This window comes from Tremella mesenterica (assembly GCF_000271645.1).
Source record: "Tremella mesenterica DSM 1558 unplaced genomic scaffold TREMEscaffold_5, whole genome shotgun sequence".
NCBI classification, from domain to species: Eukaryota; Fungi; Basidiomycota; class Tremellomycetes; order Tremellales; family Tremellaceae; genus Tremella; species Tremella mesenterica.
In genome coordinates, this window is record NW_006711229.1 from 1344867 (window position 1) to 1367416 (window position 22550).

A 22550-nucleotide genomic window follows, 5' to 3' on the forward strand; every position below is an offset into this window, starting at 1 on the left:
AGGAATGTACTAGATGTGATCGAAAGGGTGGAAGCAACCGTGGGAAACCTTCTCCTCCGGTTGCAGATGGAATCTTGGATCGATGGATTGTATGTACAACTCTTGACAGTCATCATGAGCAAGCAAGTAGCCGTCACTGGTGAGTCATAACTTTACTGTCAAGGAGAAACAACAGTGAATCTCAACTACAGGTGCTAGTGGATTACTCGGAAGGGCAGTTGCTACCTACTTTGAACAACATGGTGATGAAGGTTCGTTCTTTTTATCCTTACTTATTTCATGGAATGTACCCCTCTCCTGAGAATATCTCTCTCACACAGCTGAAACAGAACTGATTGATAGTCTTACATCTCGCTTTCAGCCGTACAGACAAAAAATCAAATTACCTCAAACTTGATTTTACCGACGAAGAAGCCGTAGGCAGATTCTTTGCTTCTCATCAGATTGATGGTACGTGTTTCTCATAGTATACAAGCATAACCCTAATTGATAGTGATGATACATTGTGAGCCCAATTGATGCTGTTTATGGCTACTGTAAGCTTATGTGTAGGTGCAGCGGAAAGAAGACCCGATGTTGCCGAAGCGGTTCGTCGTAGTTTCATCACAATTGATTTCGAGCTGATAGGTAGAATCCCGAGCTTGTCAAAAAGGTGGGTCCCATCCGTCTTCGTGGAATTCTACAACGAAAGAACATAGAGTGATGTGAAAAACTGACATCTCAAGCTCAACGTACAAAGTCCTCTTTTGCTCGCTACTTTTGCTAAGAAATATGGCTTCACTTTGATTGTCATCTCCACAGATTACGTGTTTAATGGGAAAAAGTGAGTTGAAACCATATCCTTCCCGCATCTTCCCCGTTGAATACATTTCACATCGATTCTCTCTCACGTCCTGAATTACTTCCTCATCAGATCTGTACTGGTGAGTCTCGGCATGATCCTTTCTTGTGACGAACACCCAGAAGTCTACCCTCCAAGACAGATGTGGTAGTAACGGACTTGCCTTCTCAGCTGAGTCGTCCGCGAAAGAATCAGCTGAACAATAGTCCACCGTACGAGACGGATTCTCCTACCGACCCTCTGAACGCATACGGACAATCTAAAGTAGATGCGGAACAAGCTGTTCTCACTCAAAGAGAAGAAGGAGCTAAAGTCACCGTATTGCGAGTTCCCATTCTGTACGTTTCTTTCAATCTGTAGATGATAATTAATGGTAGGTACGGACGAACGGAATACAATGCAGAGAGTGCGGTCAATATCATACGTGATGGTAAGTCTCAATATTTCGTTTTATGCCACCATCACCCTTACCTCTGTTTGCTCCCATACCTCTCGTCTTCCACTTCCTGCTCCAATTACTCATGTCCGTCTACTACGATATCTTTTGTGTTAGGGCAGGGGATGGAGAATGATGTGAGAGATTTCCAGTGGGTCGTATGAGACCAGTCATGATGCTGATAATAAGTGGTAGAAGATCAAAGTGGGAAACAATACAAGATGGATCATGTTCAAAGACGTTATCCTACCAATGTTGATGATGTGGCTAGAGTATTGTTTGATCTCACCCGTGCGTCTTTCTCTTTCCCCGTCTCCCCTTCATCTCATCTCTACGTCGTTCAAGCGCTTCACTTTATATATCGTTTCTGCCCCTATTCATGTTCATCACTCTGCACACATAGTCTCTTACTACTTCCTCAGCATGGTCGACTTATATGATACCAGCTCTGATTCATCACACATGCCCCAGTGAACTTTCTCTTTAGAATCTTATGCCCCCATCGATTCTGTCTCAAATTCAAGGAGTATATAGGGAGACCGGTCAAACTGGGCGAAACTAATTTCCAGATCTGGGGAAACCACTCCCATTCATCGTACACTATTGTTCCCCCTCTCCAGCGTTATCGAAATGGGATATGACCCAAATAATCGCCCGACATCTTCATCTACCCATTTCACATATTACCCCAGAAACTGTCGTCCCACCCGGAGCTACTTCCAGACCTCAAGATGCTCAATTGAGCACTCGCAGTCTTCAAGATATAGGCGTGGACGTAGATGAAGAAATGTCTTTTGATGATTGGTGGAGAGAATATGTGAAGGCGTCTTAAATCTTATATTCTCAAGAGTCCCACATACATGGACTAGAGAAACCGTAAAACTATGTGGCATGGTTGGAGAAAGTTCTCAGAGTCAAGGAAGATAACATTACACAATGCATATAGAAATGGTCGCGATTCATACACACCGAGAATTTTGAAGACTAGAAGATCTCATATTTGTCATCTACTTTTGACAGCTGTGGAAGTAGTGGGGGCATTGGTTCGGGGTTTAGATAATTTGATTCCTTTTGATTTCAAATGTTTCCTCTTGCTCTCTGCTTTGTCAGCTTGGAACATCAAACATCACTCGACTCGACGAGTGATCATCATCAGTCGATATCGTCCGACTGACCAGAAAGGTAAATTGGGAATGTAAGAAAGAAATTACAAAAGCCGAATGGAGAAGGGAAGAGCCACACGGGAGAAGGGAGAAGAATGACGACTAACCTTTGATGAGCTGTTCATCTTCCTCTGCATTGAATATAGTCACGTTGGAAGGTTGTATCACCACCTCTCCTTCGGCGTTGATTATCCTTTGCGGTTCTTCTTCTTTCTCAGTCTCCTTTTTGGCACGTTTACCAACTTTGAACTTTGCCACGAAGAAACCGTCCATGTTATGTTTATGAGGGTAATACTGTATGTCAGTTCCAACTTTCCTCACATACCTTCATGCAGATTTACAACCGGAATCGAGACCACAAGTAACAAATCCATCAATAATTCCCACCGAATCCCCGAATATCTTGTATGTAACGCATGAATTTACATGAGACGTAAAAAAACGCATGCTTTTGACATTATTATGAGACGATGCCTGAAAGAGACAGATTGTGATGAAAGAGATAAAAAGACAGTGACAGTAAAAGTGACGACTTACCCTTCTTGTCAAAGATAAATTATCATGAAAAGTCTTTCCCTCAAAAGCTTTGAATCCCTCCACACCAAATTCCAATCCAGTATCTACCAACTTACAATGAGGTCGTTTTCGTAATGCGTAATCCACAACAGCTTCATTTTCATCCACAGTCACTGAACAAGTAGAATAAACTACATATCCTCCTGTGGTCGAATTAGGATTGACGGAATCGAGTGCACAAAGAAGAAGTTGTTTTTGAAGATGAGCCAAAAGTTGAAAATCACGTTCGGTCTAATAATCAGTACTTTCTCGTCTATCACTTTCGATTTTTGGAAAGGGAGGGAGATCAATTTGATATTTACCTTATTGACTTTTACACTTTGATCTTTTGATATCACACCTGTTCCACTACATGGAGCATCTAATAAAACTCGATCAAACCCTCCTAATACTTTGGGAAATTCCCTAGCATCGTAATTACAAACCACCACATTTTTACATCCTAATCTATGTACATTGGCAGTTAAACTTTTTGTACGTTGTTTATTACTATCGTTCGCGAATACTATTCCAGTATTTTGCATTAATGCAGAAATATAAGTGGTTTTTCCTCCTGGAGCAGAAGCCATATCTAATATTCTTTCTTCTGGTTGAGGAGCGAGTGCAATAACTGGAAGGAATGAAGAAGCTGATTGTAACATATAATGACCTGCGAGATATTCTGGTGTAGCACCTACAGGAACGGGTGATTCGAATACTTGTAAACCGACTTTTGACCATTTACCAATAGGTTCAAGGACTACACCTCTGTTGGAAAGTGTTTGAGCTAGATCTCGACGACGAGTACGGAGAGTGTTAGCTCGGATGGTTACTGGTCGAGGGGATTCGTTAGCTTCGAAGAAAGCTATAGCCTAAGGCATTAGCGCTTAAATTTACTGAAGATCTCCTCACAAAGGGAGGATTCATGTGAATGTCGTGGATGTTTGGAGGTGATAGAGGTATGAACGGAAGGATAACACACCTCATCAACGATGAATAACTTCATAAGCTTGTTCACTAAAAACAAGTTGTATCCGAAATACGTAGCGATATCATGTTGTAATTGTAACAAATGATCACTCCTACTTCTTCCTGGTAATCCATTCGAGGTCTTTTCCTGTTTTCCACTACAAACCCCAATCAACCACCTCATCCTACTCTCTACTTCTTTCAATGATGTTCCAGCTTCATAATCTTCTTGTTCTCCTCCACGCTCCACTGCAGGTAAAGTGAAACCTTGATGATCAAGATCATCTTCCAGATTGGTAGAAATAGGACCACCTTCTTCATCCGTTGGTATAGGATTGGGACGTAAGTGTGGAGGAGGTAGATCATTCACATCCATATCGACGTCTTCTTCCTCTCCGGAAGAAACAAATGCGGAATCTTCATCTGAGTTCATCTCTTCATCAGAAACAAGATCGAAATCGTCTTCTTCCTGAGATTCAAAGTCACCGTCATCTTCTGGAGCTTCATCAAGGTCGAAAGTGTGTTGTCCAGGAGGAAGACGTTCGTCGTCACCTCCTATATCATCCTCAGAATCGGAGAACTCGATCTGTTTGATTGGTCTAGAAGGAAGATCATCTTCGTCAGATCCAGTTCTATGATAATAAGCATTTAATATTCCACTTTGGAGAGGTCTCACGTCGCAGGTTTTTTCCCCTTTTTGACCTTCTTCACTGGAATTTCTTCCTGGTCATCGGATAGCTCTCTGATGATCAGTCTCAGCGGCAAAAGAAGTCTAAGGATCATCACGCACCCCGGTCTTAGAGCATCCTCAATATCACTATCGTCGTCATCAACCACATCCACTTTCTTCACCCTAGGCTGCAATCGTCTCTGTCGGTCTTTCGAGCTCTTGGCATTGACACCTTTGGCAGCTTTGAGACTCTTGCGATTGTCTGATCCTGATGGAGCCTTCCTCTTTCCTTTATCACGTCGACGATCCAGGTCTGATCCGACAAGAGGAGTTGGTGCGGCTTGCTTGTTCTTTGCTTTGCGGCCCATGATGTTATAGGGATACAGGAGTGGTACAGACTTTCTTTAGCAGCGTCTGAGAACTTTCAACTTTTCCAGTGGCATGACGTGGCTTTTACCGAGCCGTGCCTGAACTCGGAATCACCACCAGTCGAAAAAGTCTACTACTCAAAGTTCAACATTGTTTCGTTCACTACAACTTTTTCCTTCACGTTCCAGCCAAGGTGCGAGGTGATTCAAACGATGACAGCCGGGGCAGATGTACTAAAAGTCTCTATTCTAGGGACAGAGTCTATCCATGTCGGTTTCCATCTCCTGCCTTACATCTTCAACACTATCCTTACCACCCTCCCCTCTTCAACCTATGCCCTTGTGACGGACACCAATCTCTCTTCTCTTTACCTCCCTGACATTCAAAAAGCCTTCGAGCATGCTTCAAAACAATGTGATTCATCAGCTAGGTTTATCACCTACCAAGTCGCCCCTGGTGAAGGAGCCAAGAGTCGAGCAGTCAAAGCAGAGATCGAGGATTGGCTTTTGGAGAATCGGTGTACTCGGGATACGGTCATACTTGCTTTTGGAGGTGGTGTCATAGGTGATCTCACAGGATTCGTCGCTGCCACTTTGTAAGTCCCATTCCGACTCTCAAACAAAGCTGACCTGGTAGTATGCGAGGTGTCAAATTCGTTCAGATCCCCACGACACTTTTAGCTATGGTAGATTCATCCGTCGGTGGGAAAACGGCCATTGATACTTCTCATGGAAAGAATCTCATCGGAGCTTTCTGGCAACCTTCTTATATCTTTGTTGATTTGGCATTCCTCACCTCTCTCCCTCCTAGAGAGATCGCCAACGGAATGGCCGAGGTAGTGAAAACCGCCGCTATTTGGAAAGAAGATGACTTCGCCTCCCTCGAATCATCTGCAGAGGAAATCATGACTGCCGCTTCCACCAAAGTTTCAGCTCCCGATGCTGGTCGTTTCGCCAATGATCGTTCCCCATCACAATCCCTTTTACTCAAAGTCGTCACTGGTTCCATCCACGTCAAAGCACACATTGTCACTGTCGATGAACGGGAAACCGGCTTACGGAATTTGGTCAACTTTGGTCATACTATAGGTCATGCTATCGAAGCTGTTCTAACGCCTTCGATGCTACATGGAGAATGCGTCTCGATTGGGATGATCTTGGAGGCAGAAGTGGCACGTCAGTTGGGCGTTTTAAGTCAAGTGGCAGTCGGTAGACTCACTCGATGTCTCCAGGCTTATGGTTTACCCATCTCACTTTCCGATCGACGTATCACAGCGCTTCCCGCATCCAATGGACTGGGAGTGGAGAGATTATTGGACATCATGAGGATAGACAAGAAGAATTCAGGGCCGGCAAAGAAGATTGTCATACTCTCGCGCATCGGAAAGACGTTTGAAGAAAAGGCGACGGTGGTGGCGGATGAGATCATACGGAAGGTGCTCTGTGATGCTGTTACCATCCGAGCTGGTACACCAAGTAAATCCCCTGTGATCATGGCCACACCAGGTAGCAAAAGTATCTCGAACCGTGCTTTGGTCCTCGCCGCTCTTGGCAAGGGACCGTGTAGAGTGAAGAACCTGTTGCATTCGGACGACACGGCGGTTATGATGAATGCACTTGCTGAGCTGAAGGTAAGCTGATCGACATTTGTGAGTCGAGCTGATGAAATAGGGCGCAACCTTTTCTTGGGAAGACGGAGGTGATACTATCTTGGTACAGGGAGGAGAAGGTCGACTTTCAGCTCCTGCCAAGGGGAAAGAATTGTATTTGGGAAACGCCGGTACAGCTGCCCGTTTCCTCACCACCGTCTGCGCCTTGGTCTCATCTCGCCATGCCACTGCATCATCGCATACATCGACCGTCGTCACCGGTAATGCACGCATGAAGCAACGTCCTATCGGACCCCTCGTGGAGGCTCTTCGTTTCAACGGGGCCAGCATCTCTTATCTCGGCTCGGAAGGCTGTCTGCCTCTTGACATCGACACCGACGGTTTTCACGGTGGACACATACAACTCGCCGCAACCGTGTCCAGTCAATATGTCTCCTCCATCCTCCTCTGCGCGCCATACGCCTCGGACTCAGTCACTTTGGAGCTTATCGGAGGTCAAGTCATATCACAGCCATATATCGATATGACCATAGCCATGATGGCTGAGTTTGGTATCACGGTCACTCGCCAAACGGATTCCTCTGGCAAATTACTCGATGTTTATGTTATTCCAAAAGGTACTTACGTCAATCCTGAAGTGTACAACGTGGAATCAGACGCTTCCAGTGCCACGTACCCACTCGCCATTGCCGCTATCACCGGGACGACCTGTACAATCTCCAACATCGGCTCCTCGTCTCTTCAGGGCGATGCGAGGTTCGCCAAAGAAGTGCTCGAACCTATGGGTTGTTTGGTGGAACAAACAGCTACCTCGACGACTGTCACTGGCCCCCCAAAAGGACAGCTACGAGCGCTGGGAAACGTCGATATGGAACCAATGACCGACGCTTTCCTGACCGCTTCAGTTCTGGCTGCAGTGGCCATCAAACCGTGTTTGCCGGGTAGAGAAGTCGAGGAGCTGCCTTCGACAGTGAGTAGGATATACGGAATTGCCAATCAGCGAGTGAAAGAGTGCAATCGGATACTAGCTATGAGGGATCAGTTGGCCAAATTCGGTGTCAAAACGGACGAATTTGACACCGGTATCATCATATTCGGACAAAACTGTTCTACGCTCAAAGAAGGCGCCTCGATCCATTGTTACGATGACCATCGTGTAGCTATGGCGTTCGCCGTCCTTGGTACACTCATCGATCGGACGATCATTGAAGAGAAACGGTGCGTAGAGAAGACTTGGCCGAACTTTTGGGACGATTTGTCAAATAAAATCGGTATCCACTCCGATGGTGTCGAGCTTGTCAATCATCAAGCTTCGAGTTCTCAGTCCAATGGACACGTCCAACCCTCCGATTTGCCTATTTTCCTCATTGGTATGCGAGGAGCTGGAAAGACTTACATTGGTCAATTGGCCGCTTCAACACTTTTATGTCCATACATCGACGCTGATGTCGTTTTCGAAACCCGAACTTCTATGTCGGTCTCCGATTACGTCGCCGTCAACGGCTGGCCTGCTTTCCGAGAGACCGAGACGGAGATCCTAAGCGAGCTCAGTGCGACCGCTGGGAAATCTATCATCTCCCTTGGAGGCGGAGTGGTGGAGACTCCAGAAGCTCGTGATATACTCAAATCTCACATCAAAAGAGGAGGCAACGTCGTGCACGTTACCCGGGAGGTCAAAGCGATCGAAGCGTTCTTACAGGAGCTGGGAGCGACGACCGGGCGACCTGCGTATGGTGAACCTTTCCAGGATGTTTATAAAAGACGTGAACCATGGTATCGTCAATGTTCAAATTACGACTTTTTCAATGTTTTCGAACCTCTGCCCGAACAGAGTCAGAAGGATCACCATCAAGCTATGAAATCTGAATGTGGTCGATTCTTCAGTTTTATCTCTGGTGCGAATTTGAACCGTCCGAAACTTGGACCTGAAAACCCTACCACTTTCCTTTCCTTGACATTCCCCGATATCACCGTGGCTCTTGGACAGATGGACGAACTGACCGAAGGAGCCGATGCGATCGAATTGCGAGCTGACCTTCTCAATCCAACAGGTCAAGTCGTCAACGCTCCTTCCATTCCTTCGTTGGAATATGTCGGTAGACAATTGTCTCTTCTTCGACTCGTCACCAATCTACCTATCGTCTACTCCGTCCGGTCCAAAGAACAAGGAGGATTCTTCCCCTCTGACCAACCTGACGCTTACGAGGAAACGGTGATCCTTGGACTGAGAAGTGCATGCGAGTATGTGGACATGGAAGTTGCTTGGCCTGTTCCGGTAATGGATTCCATCGTCTCTCATCGCGGTCAATCTCACATTATCGCATCATGGCATGATTGGTCCGGGTCTATGAAATGGTCTTCCCATGAGGTCCGAAACAAATATATCGAATGTGCGAAGTATGGTGATATAGTCAAAATTGTCGGTACTGCTAAAACATCATCGGATAATTCTCAGTTACAACTATTCGTTTCTTCCCTTTCTCCCAACTCGAAACCATTATTAGCTATCAACATGGGTGAATTAGGACAATTATCACGTATAACCAACTTAATCTTAACTCCCATCACTCACCCTCTCCTTCCCTCTCGTGCTGCTCCGGGACAATTATCAGTCAAAGAAATCCTCCTTGCTCGTCACTTGATCGGCATGTTACCAAGTAAGAAATTCTATATTGCCGGATCACCAATTTCACATTCCATGTCACCCACTTTACACAATGCCGCATTCAAAGCTTGTGGATATCCTCATGTCTACACCCGATTGGAAGCTGCAACAATCGACGATGAATTCTTGGAAATCTTACATTCGGACGAAACGGGTGGAATGTCAATAACCATGCCACTTAAACTTTTAATTATGGATCATCTCGATAGTGTTTCTCCCGACGCTAGATTACTAGGAGCTGTCAATACGGTGATACCTTCTATCCGAAATGGGAAAAGATGGTTACATGGAGAAAATACAGATTGGCAAGCAATCTACGAAGCAGCATCTACGAATTTACCTTCTTCTTCTTCTAAACAAACATTAGAAGGATTGGTAATTGGAGCAGGAGGTACTTGTCGAGCAGCTTTGATGGCTTTACACACTTCAAAAGCTAAACGTATTTATTTATATAATCGAACATTATCCAACGCTGAGAAAGTGAAATCGAGTTTTCCTAAAGAATTCAATATTGAAATCATCGATGATTTATCTATCATATCTCATCTAGATCAAAAACCTCAAGTTATCATTTCGACAGTTCCTGGGGAAAGTCTTACTTTAAAGGAAGGACAAGGGATTTATCTATCGGAATCAATTTTCGGAGAAGAAGGGGTAGCTATTGATTTAGCTTATAAACCTAGAAAAACGGCTTTGATACAATTGGCAGAAAAGAAAGGATGGAAGGCTGTGTCGGGTATTGAGATATTATGTTTACAAGGGTATAAACAACATGAATTGTGGATGGGTAAGAAAGCGCCAAAGAAGAAGATTTATGAAGGTGTCATGGAGGTTTATCTGAAGTAGAGGTCATTATTGCATACGATATGCATCGAAAGAGATCTTTGTTTCGTTTTATCATTCAAATCTACCCAGGGTGATTTACATAATATCGTATCGTTTGCTCATTTCCGTTCCTATCTCTGTAAGTAACGTTAGAAGTAACACAGTTCAATTTAGATGTCTAATCTTGTCATCTTGCGATTCATACTGTATGTATCAATGTTCATACATACATGATACATGATACCACCAGCACATACAAGTTGAGGGTAGGTCCAAAAACTGCGAAAGAATCGAAAGGAAAAAACTCGACTCCGGTCAGAACAAACTTTGATCATGTGTATATAACACACCTTGAGTATTCGAAAAGAAAAGTTTCATCGAGGTAAAAATGCCGAGACATGTAGCTTTAGCTATCATCGTTTGTCAACGAAGTGAAAAGGTTTTGATGATCACCTCTAGAGCCAGACCGGATTTATGGATCTGTAAGTCGTTCATTTCCTTCTTCACACATCTTCATACCTCCTCTAGTTCTCAGACATCTTTCTTCCTCTACTTCTCAGACATCTTTCTTCCTCTCGTTCTCACACATCTTGCCTCCTCTCGTTCTCACACGTCTTTCCTCCTCTCGTTCTCACATAGGAAGAGGGCTGGTGGGATCGTTCTCAATATTTGAAGAGTCCTCATCATCCTCTCCTGGATGAATACCAAATTGCCTAAGGAATGTGATTGCCATATGGGTATCCAATGCCCAAGGGACGCTCCGTGATCTCGGATGACTTAGGAGGTTGAGCTCCACTCTGTCTCGTGGAGTTAGGCATTTATGGCTCTTTTGAAGGAAGAAGATCTCATGAGAAAAAGAAGATCTTAAGGGAAAGAGGATGGAACGATGATCGATGAAAAAAGTTGTGAGAAGGGGAAATTTAAAAGAACTCATATAAGGAGATCAAGTTAGCCAGGTGAAAGGGAAAAAGCGAAAAGTACTTTGTTAATGATAAGTGCCTAAAGGTGGAGTGGAAGATGGTGAAACGTCAGGTCAAGCTGCAGTAAGGGAAGCATGGGAAGAAGGTTAGTTGAATTCTTTCATTCTCACAAATTCCTCATTATATCATACATACTTTTCGATGAATGACAATTATATTACATCAGAAATGGACTTACGCTCATTGAATAGCTGGAACACCTAAAGATTTATTTCCACCGAAGGAGGAAGATAAATTATTGATCATTTCTCTAAAAGGGGGTAAAAGGGGTAAAGGATCTATATGGCATGTACATGTTTTAGAAGTGGATGAAGATGATGTGAAGAGTGTTAAGGATTGGTAAGTCATATCATTCACATACTTATCCCACCTATTGTTGGCAGGAATAGCCCAAATACCCTCGATTCCTACCCCCACTTCATAACCCTTGACCCACCACCGCCTTTCTTTATCTGTCTTGACCAATCTTCCCCCCACCCCGCCTCCCCCACGGAACCGAGAGCTCACACCTGTCTTCCACGCCTGAGACGATGTGACCGTCTTCAGTCCGAAGGTCGTACCCACAAATCGTCGCTCATCACAGGCCTGAAGCACACCAACGTCAAAGAGCTTGGTTCACCCTTTCCTCTGCTCTGAGCAGAATCAACGAGTGGAGAAAAGACCCATTCGCCGCTGAGACGTTGGAAGATGTTATGGATGTTCAATCTCAGTCGACAAGTACGAACGCTCGAACACAATCTGTCACGAAGGGAAAGAAGGATGAGAAAGGAGGAGCTATGGAATTGGCATTACGGACATTTGCTGAAGCAAGGGGATGGATAACGGATTGAGCTACAGTGCGTTACCCCTGATATCATGCTCTCCTCCCATGAATGCTGCATGCTACATGCTGCACATTCTGAGGTACCAGGTATGGCCCTGCAGCATGCTAACCGGCCTGCTGGCTGCTGGCCGCTGCGACGGACCAATGAACGTCGGGTTGAAACCGAGCAAAACCGAGGGACCGACGATCGGAACTCCGCGTCACGTGGCGTCCCATATCCTCTTTTCTCACCATGGTAATACAACTCGCAACAGTACGAATCCTGTACACATTCATCACACGACGGACACACGACTAACGACTCACGACTTTGAAAATATACTTCTCAACGTCTCGTCTATTGAGCCAGCTTCAGATTTAGTGAATTTCCCACTGACTGCCACCGTCAACCAGCGAGCAATCAGCAACCAGTGATAAGCTAGTCAACAAGTCAAGACGCGGCCTAAAAGTCACACTTCCTCTTTCGGCTACCGACCTTTTTTTTCTCTCACTGCCATCAAGCCCATCCTTCCAGTACCCTGGTACGTTGTCATTCTTTCCCATCTCTCACTCATCTTTTCCACACACAGCGAAAAGACGATTGAACAAGTGATACACCAAAGAGTGAATCATCTCAAACCTCTTGATCCTTTTCCAAACTACCAAACAATTCTGACACTCCCTTGATATCCTTTGGTTCTTTCCCCGCGCCTTGATACGCTCGGAGAGTGAAAGGCTCGCCACTTGACTGTGTTTCTATATATAATAGATGTTACATCGCTAACACTTCAGATTTCTACCGTTAATCCCATCTCTTGAAGTTGAACCGCTCAATAACGGAATATCGATATTCCAGTTTTCAGGTTTCTAGTGAAGATACAGTAGTTGGAACGCGGAACGTCAAGTCATAATTGACAACATGACACAACCTATTCCCACGCCTAACAGACCTGCGGATAGTCCTTCTGCCTCTTCACCTTTCTTAACACCTGCCAACACTCCACCAGCACCAGGATTCTCCGATGCGAGGTTACAACAGTTGTTAGCTGGTTTCGATCAGGCTGCTCGAGGAGATAAAGCTGGACAGGGTGTGAGTGGAGGTCAAGGATATTTCTTTGGAGAGGGCAGAAGGGGTTCGTATTCGTTTGGAGAACGTGAGTCAGACTCGCTTTTCCTCGTGCATCATCTCTCTTATGCCTTTTCACATGTTTCCTGGTCAGATATCACTTGCAATAGCTGTTCGAGGGCCCTCATGACCAATCCCCCTCTTCCTCGTCATTTCATCACAACACACACAATTTTAAAAAACTTATCATGAGACTCTTTGTAAACCTTCGAGGCAATGACTAATGAACAGACTTACCAACTCCACCACCTTCCCGTCGACCATCCTTCTTATCCGGGTTCAAACCAACTTTCACTCCTCTCACCCCCGCTCATCCTCCCTCCACACCAAATTCCCCAAGAATACAACCACAAGATCGGACTCGTCCTTCTCTCTCCCATGCTCAAACGCAGATGACACAATTACCCACCCCAACGGAAGAAAAGCCGCAGCCTATGCAACGTAGTAAATCCGTCACATTACCCGGAAAGGTGGGTTTGGAAGGGACTAGAGGGAATAAATTGGGGAATGAAAAAAGACATTTCGATCCGAGTAAAGAGCCTAGGTTGTTGTTGATCTAACTATTGGATCACTCTCAGGGAGAAGGTGTTGATATGGAAGAACGTCGTGAGGATTATTCTTGGGTTTGGAGATGGAATGTTTTTGTCATGGATTTCGAGATCACGTGGTGGAAGGTTTGTGGTATTTCAGGCAATGAGGGGTTTGAAGGATAGGAAAGTGATTAAGAGGTACCAGTAGTGTAGTCTAAAGGGGAGCTTGTGTATATTTGTTCACTTCATTGTATCATACTCTTCGTCTACTCTACTTGTGCTATATGACTCTACTTGTGCTATATGCAGAGCTGCTTTGCTGCTCGATGTCACGTGGTCATTCCCAAGTCTGCCAAACGATGAAGTACGTACCCGATGACCGAGTTTCAACAGCGTCGTCACTTGTCGCTTAACATCGTACTCGTACTCGCATTCGTACTCGTACTAGCACTTACTCTGAAAACACCTTCATATGACATACCCGCATCTCTATTTCTTGTCACCCTGGTGTGAAGCTCAAGCATAAACACCTCAAGATCGCACCCATATCCAAGAAAGTGCGAGCTCTCCCAACGTCGTCTTTGGTTGTCTTCAGAATCGGAAGACACCCAGTGGATCAGCATGACCATGCCTCAGCCAGCTGGTCCTCAACCTATATCTTTCCCACAGTATTTATGGAGAAAATGTAAATCTCAACCTGTGATACCTATAGGTGAGTAGTTCATTCACTTATCTCCACCTTTACTTCTTCTCTCTTCATCTTCAATACTTATCCTATAAAAACTGGCAAGAAATGTTATATTTCTTCCGTTCCATCTTTATTTATTTTTTCGTCAATCATCTCACAATCTACAATTGTCTTTTACAACAAGGTGTAATTACTTCATCTTTCTTGGAAACTACCTTGTATCTCATCTGTCCTCATCCACGTTGTTTTGTGTAAGGCGAGATGTACGACTGTCTTGTGTAAGTACCTACCATGTCTTTTTAGGAAATACAGGAAATGCAGGCGGTGTTGTTATGATCAAGAATGTTTCATTTGAAAGTGTCATTATACTGATGATAGGTATGGTAGCTACCGTCGGAGCGTTAGTGGGCGCAGCGTACTCCATGAGAACGGGTAATAGAAGATCTATGAATTATTATCTTCGTGCAAGAGTAGCGTGGGTTTTTCTTCCTTTCCCCTCTCATCCCTCCTCTACCCTCTTCGTGTTTTCCATACCTTCTTCCCGTCACTCTTCTTCATCGAGGATCTGTCTCACGGTCCTTCCTCGAAGATCTCCAGACGTCCTCGTGTCCCCTATCATTCGAATAAACATCACATCACATCCCTTCCATTGCATCAATCTTCTTCCCACTTTGATCCGACACAGAATGCGGTAAATCTTATAGATGGACGGTATATCAATAACAAGAGAAAGTAAGGCTGAACTCCCAGACTTCAAGGTCTCACTGTAGTAGCTATGATCTTATACGGTAGTGTGGCCATTACGCGTGAACAACAACAAGCGCATCATATTCGTGCACAAAAAGTCCTTGGTGAGTCACTTTGATGTCTTAATGTATCTTCATCCGGTCTTTTCTTGATTCGCCTCCATACTCTATCACTTATCTATATTCTCTCCTGATCTTTCCAGACTTCTTCTCACATCCCAGTCCCTGGACGTCGTACTTCTCAAGCCGTATTAGTTGGCTTGAGTCCACCTGTCATTCGTCATGACTCGTGGAATATCATATCCTGTCAGATGTAAATCTCTCAAATTGAGCTCAAAACCTGCTCAGATCACATGCTCCTTTTTTACAAGGCGGGATGGATCGAGTAACTCAGTGGATCAAATTAACCCCAAGGTGACTTACCCGCCGATATGCCAGTCCCTTCACCTGAACAAATTCCCATACGACTCAAACCTGACGAAGAATCCGAATGGTATCAATCCATGCGAGACCTTCGAACGATTCGTGAACAACATAAAATAGCCAAAGGTGAAGTGGATGAAGTTCCAGAAAGAAGGAGTGAACAGGATTTGGCTGCTTATCCTTTAAGAAAAGAAGATCGTGTCAAGGCCAGTGAATTCGCTCAGAGATTGAAAGAGGCGGAGAGGTTGCAAAAGGTTGATGATGAGGCTAAAGAGAAATGAGTCGTTTGTGTCATGTGAGAAGTAGTGTGAGTAGTGAGGAATGTATAATTGAAGAAATCATGCGTCTGCTCAAATTGTCCAACCTGCATTACACACCATACAGTACAAATAGAGTAGAGTACTGGGAATAGATGAAGAAAGAAGAATTGCTCAATAATGTATCTTGCATGAGACAGGTTTTGCATATGGGAAAAGAGGTGATGACATGATGCATGTTGAAAACTCAAACAATGGCTTCTAATTGCTGAGCTAGCTTGAGAGCAGGTCCCACCATGGTGGTCATAGGGACACCATGGGCGACACCTTGAGATTGAGCAGCTTCTATGGCAGCAGCTGCTGCGTCTGAGGGTAAACGACGAGCGGCTTGTCGGATAGAAATGGATGGAGAGTTGGGGAAGAATATTGTGGATGATGTAGGTTCGATTGACCATCCTCGCTGTGGGTCAGTAACGTGCCGTATCGATGCTCTCAAAGGGCACAAAGTCGCGAATTACAGCGACGAGGTTGGATTGCACAATGTGGGGATGAGACATTTCCTGGGTGACGTGGGGATGGAAGATGACGAGAGAAGTAAAGATGGCACTCACTTCAGTACAGAAATTGGCCAATTGACTTTTCTCCTGAGGCTTGTAGAATAGCAAGGAAGCAGCGCTGTCGAGGGGTAAAGAAGGGTAACTAGCTTCGATGGTGGCGGCAATTTGAGCTCTGACCAATTAGCCCCAGCAACATTTGAATCAACAGCGGGTCGTCCTCGAATCATGGCAATTAAGCTTTTTACTCCGACATGAAAAAACAAGGAACTGAAAGTGACCCACCTGACAGTACCCATGAGTCTCTCGAGAAGGAAAGCAAATTCCTCTCGTGGTACACGTTCCCTCGCTCGGTAAACTTTGTTATACGCCCCTTCCATCAACCACCGTTCACTATTGGTAAGCATCCTTCTTTCGTCCGTCACACCACAAGCCATTCAGTCCATACCCAGCTGTAGGTGAGGTGTAGAGAAGCAGAGAAAAAAGGTTATAGAGGACGTGGAGAGAAGACTTACAGATCCACAGGAAGCTTGACAAATGAATCATTCAACTGGTCCAACTGCAGAGTTTCCAAAACAGTATGGAAATCTGTCAAACGTCCTTCACTCAGTAATGCCAGTAGGTGTAATCCTAGAGTGATCGGACGAAGAGGGGAAGGAGGGATCTGAGGGAGATTCTCGTAAAATGGTTGAAGGGAAGAATTGTATTGCCAATATTGTTTTAAATTTCCTAATCGAAGAGAATGGAAGGCACCGACTTCAAGTATAGAACCTGGGTTTCAGCTTGGTCCTAAATCAAGTAACTGATCTGGCCATGGGGAAAGAGCGGTGATCATGAGGTATGCAAAGAAGCAAAAGACCTGAGGAATTGATTCATTTGAGGTGGCTGTGTCCATATGGGAACTTACGTGTCGCTATCAAATCTTGGGGATCGGCAGATGGTGGGGCAAAGTATAAACCCGATTGAGCAAGTTCTAGCTGATGCATGTCAGCTGAGGGTAGCAGTCAGTGATCAGATGACTCACTTTGAGTTTTGAAAGACGTTTGGTAACATCTTGCTTTGAACCTCCAGAAGCGTCGAAAGCGGCTTGAAGTTCAAGGAGTGATTGTTGCAAGGTGTGAGACATGACGATGGGAGATTAAGTATGACGAGAAGGCCAACTGCTTGAAATGGAGATATAGCAAACAGTCAATTCTACTCCTGTGGTTGGTATAGACGGAATAGGTTATAGAGTTGATATGAGAAGAGTGAGTTTGCACCACTTGAGGTACTTGATAGATTGACTTGATACGATTATTGAAGACACACACGCCAGCACCCAAGAGTGGTAAGAGGTGACGCCACACGTGTCACGTTTCGAATCGCCGAATAACTCCATATAAGAGGTTGTGGAGGTTCAAAAGTCTCTCAAAGTTCCTTCTCTTTTCCTTCTGGAATCCACTTTCTCATCAACTTTTCATCTTTTCACCTTTTCGACATTGACTTTGTCCCCCACAGTCTGACTCTATATTAGTGTCCTGACTTTTCACAGATACCCCTTTATTATCGTTTGATTCTGCTTCATATCACATCAGATACCCCCACTTTTCCTCGGGAAATCAAAAGTTAAGAAATTGTCAGTTGCTTCTACTTTAATTTCGCTTCTCATCTCCACTCATGTCTTCTGGCAATTGATTCTGAGGGAGAATGCTGATTTACAGTGCTTTGCCACTTTACGAGACGATCACGTAAACCATCATGTCTACCACGGCTCAAATGAACGGACATGCTCCTACGCCTGCTGCAGCGCCAAACTCTTCTTTGCCCAATGGGGAGACTTCGAAAATACAGGCCAGTGACGTTGGGTTTCAGTTTGTGCCTCAATACTAGTAAGTACTATGATACTTTTATTGGAGAACTTCGTTGATACTCTCAGCGCTTTCGTGAATAAGCATCCTGGTCGACTCCACTGCTTCTATAACAAACGATCATCCTTTTCACATGGTGTATCTGGTGAAGATGCCCCTATCGCCCGTGGTCAGATTGTGAGTACCTTATCATTCACATTCCCCCCGTATCACTGTGAACTTGCTACACGATGCACATGCGTTGTCGTTGGACTTCGCCCAGAGAGTACACATGTCAGCCAGTCTTGCTGACATCATCAGGAAATCCATGAAAGAATCGCCGCTCTCAACTTCAACCAATGCAAAGTCTTTGTCAACTCAATCGACTCTCAATCTTCCGCCAATGGTGGTGTCGTTATCCTCGTCATCGGTGAAATGTCAAACGGTGACGGTGCCCCGTGGCGCAAATTCGTACAGACATTCTTCCTCGCTGAACAACCAAATGGATATTTCGTGCTTAATGACATTTTCCGATACCTCAAGGAAGATGATGAGGAAGAGGTCGAGGAGCAAGCCGGTGTGGAGCAGCAAGGTCCTCTGGAGATCACTGTCCCCTCCGCTATCCCCGAAAAAATCGCTGAGCCGGTGAAAGAGGTCACTCAGGAAACCGCTGTCGAGCCCGCGCCCGAGCCTGCCCCCAACAACGAGCCTGCTCCTACTCAAGGTGCGGGCGTACCTGAGGAGGCTATAGTCGCCGCCGTTCCAGACAAAGATGTCAGCCCCGCCGACCCTCCGATCATTCACGAACCCGAAACGGCCTCTTCCACAACCCCAGACGCTCCCATCGAATCTACTCCTTCTATCGCCCCCGCTCCATCCGTCCGTGCTCCTTCCCCAGCTGCTCCCGCCGTCGCTCCTATTGCCAATGGCAACACTGCTCCTGCCCCCGCCACCGCTACCGCTCCCACTGCCTCTTCTGCTCCTGTCCCTGCTGCCGCCCCGACACCAGCTGCTCCTGCAAAACCTGCTGCGCCCAAGACGTGGGCGTCCATGGCTGCTGCTGGATCTGGGAAACCCGCTTGGGGAGCGGTCGCTGCTACTGCATCTCAACCAGTCACGACCACCGCCGCACCCGCCGCGGCCCCCGCTCCTAAACCAGCTGATCAGGCTGCTCCGGCCGCGGCTGCGGGCTCTTCTTCTGCATCTCAGGGACGACATTCATCCAACGACAACGTTATGAAGATCACGACGAATCAATGTTTTGTCAAAGTGAGTTCATCCTTCGCTTCCCACTCAGGGCATGTGCCGTTGTATCATGAGAAGGCTGATGTTCAGCTTCCCAATTGGTCCATTGACAATCCTACTGGAGGTGACTCTGTCGACGAGACTACTGTCCGAAATATCGCTGCGAGATTTGGTGAAGTGAAGAAAGTCGAGATTGTCAAACATAAAGCGTGTGCCTTTGTCGAGTTTGCCACTGTGGACGCTGCCCGTAAAGCCATCACTGCCTCTCTTCCTGCTAATCAGGGAGGTGAAGGTGGAGTGAAATTCAGCGATGGGAAACTCAACTTTGAGACTCGTAAAGAGAAAGATGAGCGTCGACCCAAGGGTACCCGCGGCGGTGCTCCCGATGGGCGTGGGCCAACCCGTGGTGGATCACGTATGGGAGGGAACAGAGAGGGAGAGGTAAACGGTCATAGCGGTGGAGGTGGTGGAGGCGGTGGTGGAGGTGGTCATAATGCTACCAATGGCGGTGGTGGAGGTGGATCGAACAGAGGTAGGGGACGTGCGAGAGTAGGCGGACCAGGAGAGGGTAGGCCTCAACAGCAGGCTAAATGACATGTCGCTTCTTCGTTTGATAGTGTGAGAGTGTGATTATATCCATTTTTTTCCCGTCAATGATGGCCAGCTTGTATATAGCATGAGGAGAGCATGGCATGAGATCGTGGGATGCATCGAGTACAATACATGTTTTCTAGATTTGGTCACTACGAGTACTTCTGACTTTTGCCTTCTTCTTTCCTGCTCTTTACTGAGGGGCAGATTGTGGTGGATCTGCCGAACGGAGCAATTGAGCTTTGTTAAGGATATACTTCCACAAACCCTCCACGATAGTCCTATCCCTTCCTTCGAGCCACTCTAATCGGAGCCCACTACCAGTCCTTCCTACTCGTGTGATCTCTTCTGTACGGAGTCCACCATTGGTATATCTTACCTGTGTGATCTCTTCTGTACCTGAGCGAGGAGACGACTCGAATATCAATCTAGCACGGAAGAGCGGTTCGGTCATCTCTGTCGAATTCGTTACGCCATGTCGTCGGGCGTGTCGTGACCATGTGTTTATCCTGGGTTCGAGCACTATTTCTTCAATTTCCCAATTGGACAATCTATCCCCTGTTCGATCCTCCTGATCCATCTGATCTCTCACTCTCGTCGTTTCTTCAGATCGCATGTCGTTTACTTCATTTCCAGAGTGTATAAAGGTAAAATTGAGATTCTTTGTTGAAACAGACAAGTTGGTCTCTGACTTTCTTTGAGTGTGGTCGTATGATAATTCGGGTACTTCGAGCAAATGAATATCTCTAAGAACGATCATGACGCGTTTTCGAAGTTCATAGATGGGAATAGGAGGATGAGAAATATGACTAAAAGTAGTACTGAGGGGTAAAAGTCGTGTGAAGGAAGTACCACCTATAAGATGACGTGGTCGAGTAAGTGACTGATTGTATCAGTTTGAGTATTGGGGTGGTGGGGTGTGAGAACTCACATCTGGTAAACGGATTCGAGTATATGACCAAGCTAAGATCCATCGGACGGTATGGGATGGTTTGAAAGATTGTACTAGGTAATTTGTACACTATTTTCAGTGATGTTTTCTTCCACATTCCGCCAAAATTTGATCCGGATACCCAGGGATCGATTCAGTCGATGGATCATGGTTGTGGTACCGATATGAAGACAGATATGGAGGGAGAGAAGACTAAAAGGGAGATGGTTTGCGGGGGCTGGGGAGAAAAAGGAGAAGGCTCACTCCTTGAGAACGTAAGTGGTTGACCAATGGAGAAAGAGAAGAGTATTTCCCGATTAGTGAAGTATACCATCTAACCCTATCAGTTACATAATTGGATATAGCGGGATGAAACTGGGTTGGAAAAGAATAAGAATGGAAGCTATTAGGAGATATAGGATGTAGAAAAGGGGAAAGACTTACGAACACTTTTCACCGAATTGTAAAGATTCATCAATCATTCGACGGACGAATTCGACTTCTCCACCTGGAGTGATTAATTCGACTTGGGCGCCTGTAGCAGCCTAAGGTTAGCGTCTGTCATCTTGATCTTGGGCAAATTTTCTTTTGTTCTCGATCTGGGGCTCTAGCATATTCAAGTACGCGGAAGAATGAACATGGTAGCGAGTACGTGAGAAAGGGACACGGAGATCTTTGTAACTCATCTGAGAGAGTATGGTAAGCAGAGATGAGTGAATGTCAAGAAAGTGTAGGACAAGAACACACTGATACAGCATCGAGAAGAAACTTTACTCACTCCGTATGCACCTGACTTTTTCATCGCTTGTCCCTCTTCCATCTCATTCATCGACCCGAAAAAAGGTGGATTGCAAATCATGAAATCCACCTCCCCAATCTCGTTCAACGGCAAAATCATGTCCTTCTCATTCCTCAACATCAACTTCACACTACCCTCTATTTCATTCTTTCTTAACGTCTCAGAAGCATGTTCAAATGACACTGAATCTATCTCAGTACCGTATATCTTCGCTTGAGGTCGAAGACGATGTAAGAGTAAAGGATAAATGGCTACATGACCCGTACCTCTTTTCCTTTAGTCTATACTTTACACTTCAAGCACTTACATGTCGACCACTCGTAATGGACCGGGATGAGTGAGGGGTAGATACCTCTCAAGTTCTAGTATCCGGAGTAAGTAATCGAGTCGGTTTGCGATCTGTCCTCAGCTATGTTCCTCACAGACAAGATTTTGTAAGCTACGGAATGGAATGAAGTTTTCAAGAGAAGAGAGGAGAAAGGACGAACTGTTGGACATAACCTATCTTTACGGATAGAGATGACATATTGCCAATCATTGTGTAAAAGAGCTTCGGTCAGAGTACGGAGAGAAGCAGAATCGTGGAAATCGATAATTGATCCATGGTCGGTATTCTGGACACTGAAAGTCAGCGAGCATGGATGATTGGAAGGATACTCACTATTGTTTAAGAGGAGGGTACGATTTGGCTAGAGAAGAAAAGTCTGGAGGATGACGGTATCTGTTCAGAGGGTGCATCTACCTCTGGGTGCATGACACTTTGTGACGAAGTGCGAGTAGATAGTGAAAGTGAATGGAATTTCAACTTGAGCCATGTCTTGACGTCCACTTAGGGCACCCCCCTAATCTCCTCCGGGCACCCCCCTCCAGGAACCTAATGCCTAACCTAACGAATTAGTAGATCATTAGTAAATTATGGATAATATCCTCCCAAGCTCCCTAACCCCCTG

At 45.5% G+C, this 22550-nt stretch overlaps 9 protein-coding genes across 9 annotated transcripts; 6 read left to right on the top strand and 3 right to left on the bottom strand.

Annotated features, from left to right (window-relative positions):
- Positions 1-114: 114 nt before the first annotated feature.
- On the top strand, positions 115-2109 carry TREMEDRAFT_68791 (uncharacterized protein; the record flags this gene model as incomplete). The annotated part of the gene is made up of 9 exons (XM_007004740.1): positions 115-139; positions 192-251; positions 343-450; positions 553-587; positions 726-823; positions 1048-1179; positions 1219-1271; positions 1467-1568; positions 1847-2109. 9 exons carry the CDS (start codon positions 115-117, stop codon positions 2107-2109), a joined length of 876 nt encoding a protein of 291 aa, XP_007004802.1.
- Positions 2110-2280: 171 nt separating this feature from the next.
- TREMEDRAFT_30413 (uncharacterized protein) lies at positions 2281-5002 on the bottom strand (the record flags this gene model as incomplete). The annotated part of the gene is made up of 7 exons (XM_007004359.1): positions 2281-2378; positions 2548-2734; positions 2978-3247; positions 3319-3867; positions 3978-4596; positions 4641-4706; positions 4755-5002. 7 exons carry the CDS (start codon positions 5000-5002, stop codon positions 2281-2283), a joined length of 2037 nt encoding a protein of 678 aa, XP_007004421.1.
- A 164-nt stretch (positions 5003-5166) lies between these two features.
- On the top strand, positions 5167-10173 carry TREMEDRAFT_44120 (uncharacterized protein). The gene is made up of 4 exons (XM_007004476.1): positions 5167-5598; positions 5640-6633; positions 6674-7544; positions 7584-10173. The coding sequence occupies exons 1-4, from the start codon at positions 5216-5218 to the stop codon at positions 10121-10123; spliced, it is 4788 nt and encodes a 1595-aa protein (XP_007004538.1). The 5' UTR covers positions 5167-5215; the 3' UTR covers positions 10124-10173.
- A 317-nt stretch (positions 10174-10490) lies between these two features.
- On the top strand, positions 10491-11912 carry TREMEDRAFT_73926 (uncharacterized protein; the record flags this gene model as incomplete). The annotated part of the gene is made up of 4 exons (XM_007004800.1): positions 10491-10584; positions 11099-11167; positions 11274-11421; positions 11666-11912. The coding sequence occupies 4 exons, from the start codon at positions 10491-10493 to the stop codon at positions 11910-11912; spliced, it is 558 nt and encodes a 185-aa protein (XP_007004862.1).
- Positions 11913-12235: 323 nt separating this feature from the next.
- Positions 12236-13723, top strand: TREMEDRAFT_73927 (uncharacterized protein; the record flags this gene model as incomplete). The annotated part of the gene is made up of 4 exons (XM_007004801.1): positions 12236-12426; positions 12677-13038; positions 13242-13480; positions 13589-13723. Exons 2-4 carry the CDS (start codon positions 12804-12806, stop codon positions 13721-13723), a joined length of 609 nt encoding a protein of 202 aa, XP_007004863.1. The 5' UTR covers positions 12236-12426; positions 12677-12803.
- A 438-nt stretch (positions 13724-14161) lies between these two features.
- Positions 14162-15678, top strand: TREMEDRAFT_30963 (uncharacterized protein; the record flags this gene model as incomplete). Its single annotated transcript, XM_007004421.1, has 4 exons — positions 14162-14252; positions 14607-14703; positions 14979-15034; positions 15413-15678. The coding sequence occupies 4 exons, from the start codon at positions 14162-14164 to the stop codon at positions 15676-15678; spliced, it is 510 nt and encodes a 169-aa protein (XP_007004483.1).
- A 189-nt stretch (positions 15679-15867) lies between these two features.
- Positions 15868-17492, bottom strand: TREMEDRAFT_39181 (uncharacterized protein). The gene is made up of 6 exons (XM_007004449.1): positions 17233-17492; positions 17116-17185; positions 16724-16979; positions 16494-16601; positions 16266-16383; positions 15868-16114 (listed from the first exon to the last, which is right to left on the bottom strand). Exons 1-6 carry the CDS (start codon positions 17332-17334, stop codon positions 15902-15904), a joined length of 867 nt encoding a protein of 288 aa, XP_007004511.1. The 5' UTR covers positions 17335-17492; the 3' UTR covers positions 15868-15901.
- A 146-nt stretch (positions 17493-17638) lies between these two features.
- TREMEDRAFT_73929 (uncharacterized protein) lies at positions 17639-20008 on the top strand. Its single transcript, XM_007004802.1, has 5 exons — positions 17639-17823; positions 17909-18076; positions 18124-18232; positions 18356-19303; positions 19370-20008. The coding sequence occupies exons 2-5, from the start codon at positions 17946-17948 to the stop codon at positions 19871-19873; spliced, it is 1692 nt and encodes a 563-aa protein (XP_007004864.1). The 5' UTR covers positions 17639-17823; positions 17909-17945; the 3' UTR covers positions 19874-20008.
- Positions 20009-20063: 55 nt separating this feature from the next.
- On the bottom strand, positions 20064-22338 carry TREMEDRAFT_30662 (uncharacterized protein; the record flags this gene model as incomplete). Its single annotated transcript, XM_007004385.1, has 10 exons — positions 20064-20200; positions 20270-20421; positions 20548-20753; positions 20802-20891; positions 21066-21135; positions 21246-21346; positions 21580-21868; positions 21908-21999; positions 22089-22221; positions 22262-22338. The coding sequence occupies 10 exons, from the start codon at positions 22336-22338 to the stop codon at positions 20064-20066; spliced, it is 1347 nt and encodes a 448-aa protein (XP_007004447.1).
- Between the last annotated feature and the right edge of the window lie 212 nt (positions 22339-22550).

What these genes read in the sequence shown, in the direction of transcription:
- TREMEDRAFT_39181 (XM_007004449.1), bottom strand. Translation starts at nt 17,334, where the DNA reads ATGTCTCACACCTTGCAACAATCACTCCTTGAACTTCAAGCCGCTTTC. An exon ending in AACGTCTTTCAAAACTCAAA is followed by an intron (nt 17,186 to 17,232) that starts GTGAGTCATCTG and finishes GACATGCATCAG; the next exon opens with CTAGAACTTGCTCAATCGGG. An exon ending in CCAAGATTTGATAGCGACAC is followed by an intron (nt 16,980 to 17,115) that starts GTAAGTTCCCAT and finishes GCTGAAACCCAG; the next exon opens with GTTCTATACTTGAAGTCGGT.
- TREMEDRAFT_44120 (XM_007004476.1), top strand. Translation starts at nt 5,216, where the DNA reads ATGACAGCCGGGGCAGATGTACTAAAAGTCTCTATTCTAGGGACAGAG. An exon ending in GGATTCGTCGCTGCCACTTT is followed by an intron (nt 5,599 to 5,639) that starts GTAAGTCCCATT and finishes CTGACCTGGTAG; the next exon opens with TATGCGAGGTGTCAAATTCG. An exon ending in ATGCACTTGCTGAGCTGAAG is followed by an intron (nt 6,634 to 6,673) that starts GTAAGCTGATCG and finishes CTGATGAAATAG; the next exon opens with GGCGCAACCTTTTCTTGGGA.
- TREMEDRAFT_73929 (XM_007004802.1), top strand. Translation starts at nt 17,946, where the DNA reads ATGTCTACCACGGCTCAAATGAACGGACATGCTCCTACGCCTGCTGCA. An exon ending in CAGTTTGTGCCTCAATACTA is followed by an intron (nt 18,077 to 18,123) that starts GTAAGTACTATG and finishes TGATACTCTCAG; the next exon opens with CGCTTTCGTGAATAAGCATC. An exon ending in CTATCGCCCGTGGTCAGATT is followed by an intron (nt 18,233 to 18,355) that starts GTGAGTACCTTA and finishes TGACATCATCAG; the next exon opens with GAAATCCATGAAAGAATCGC.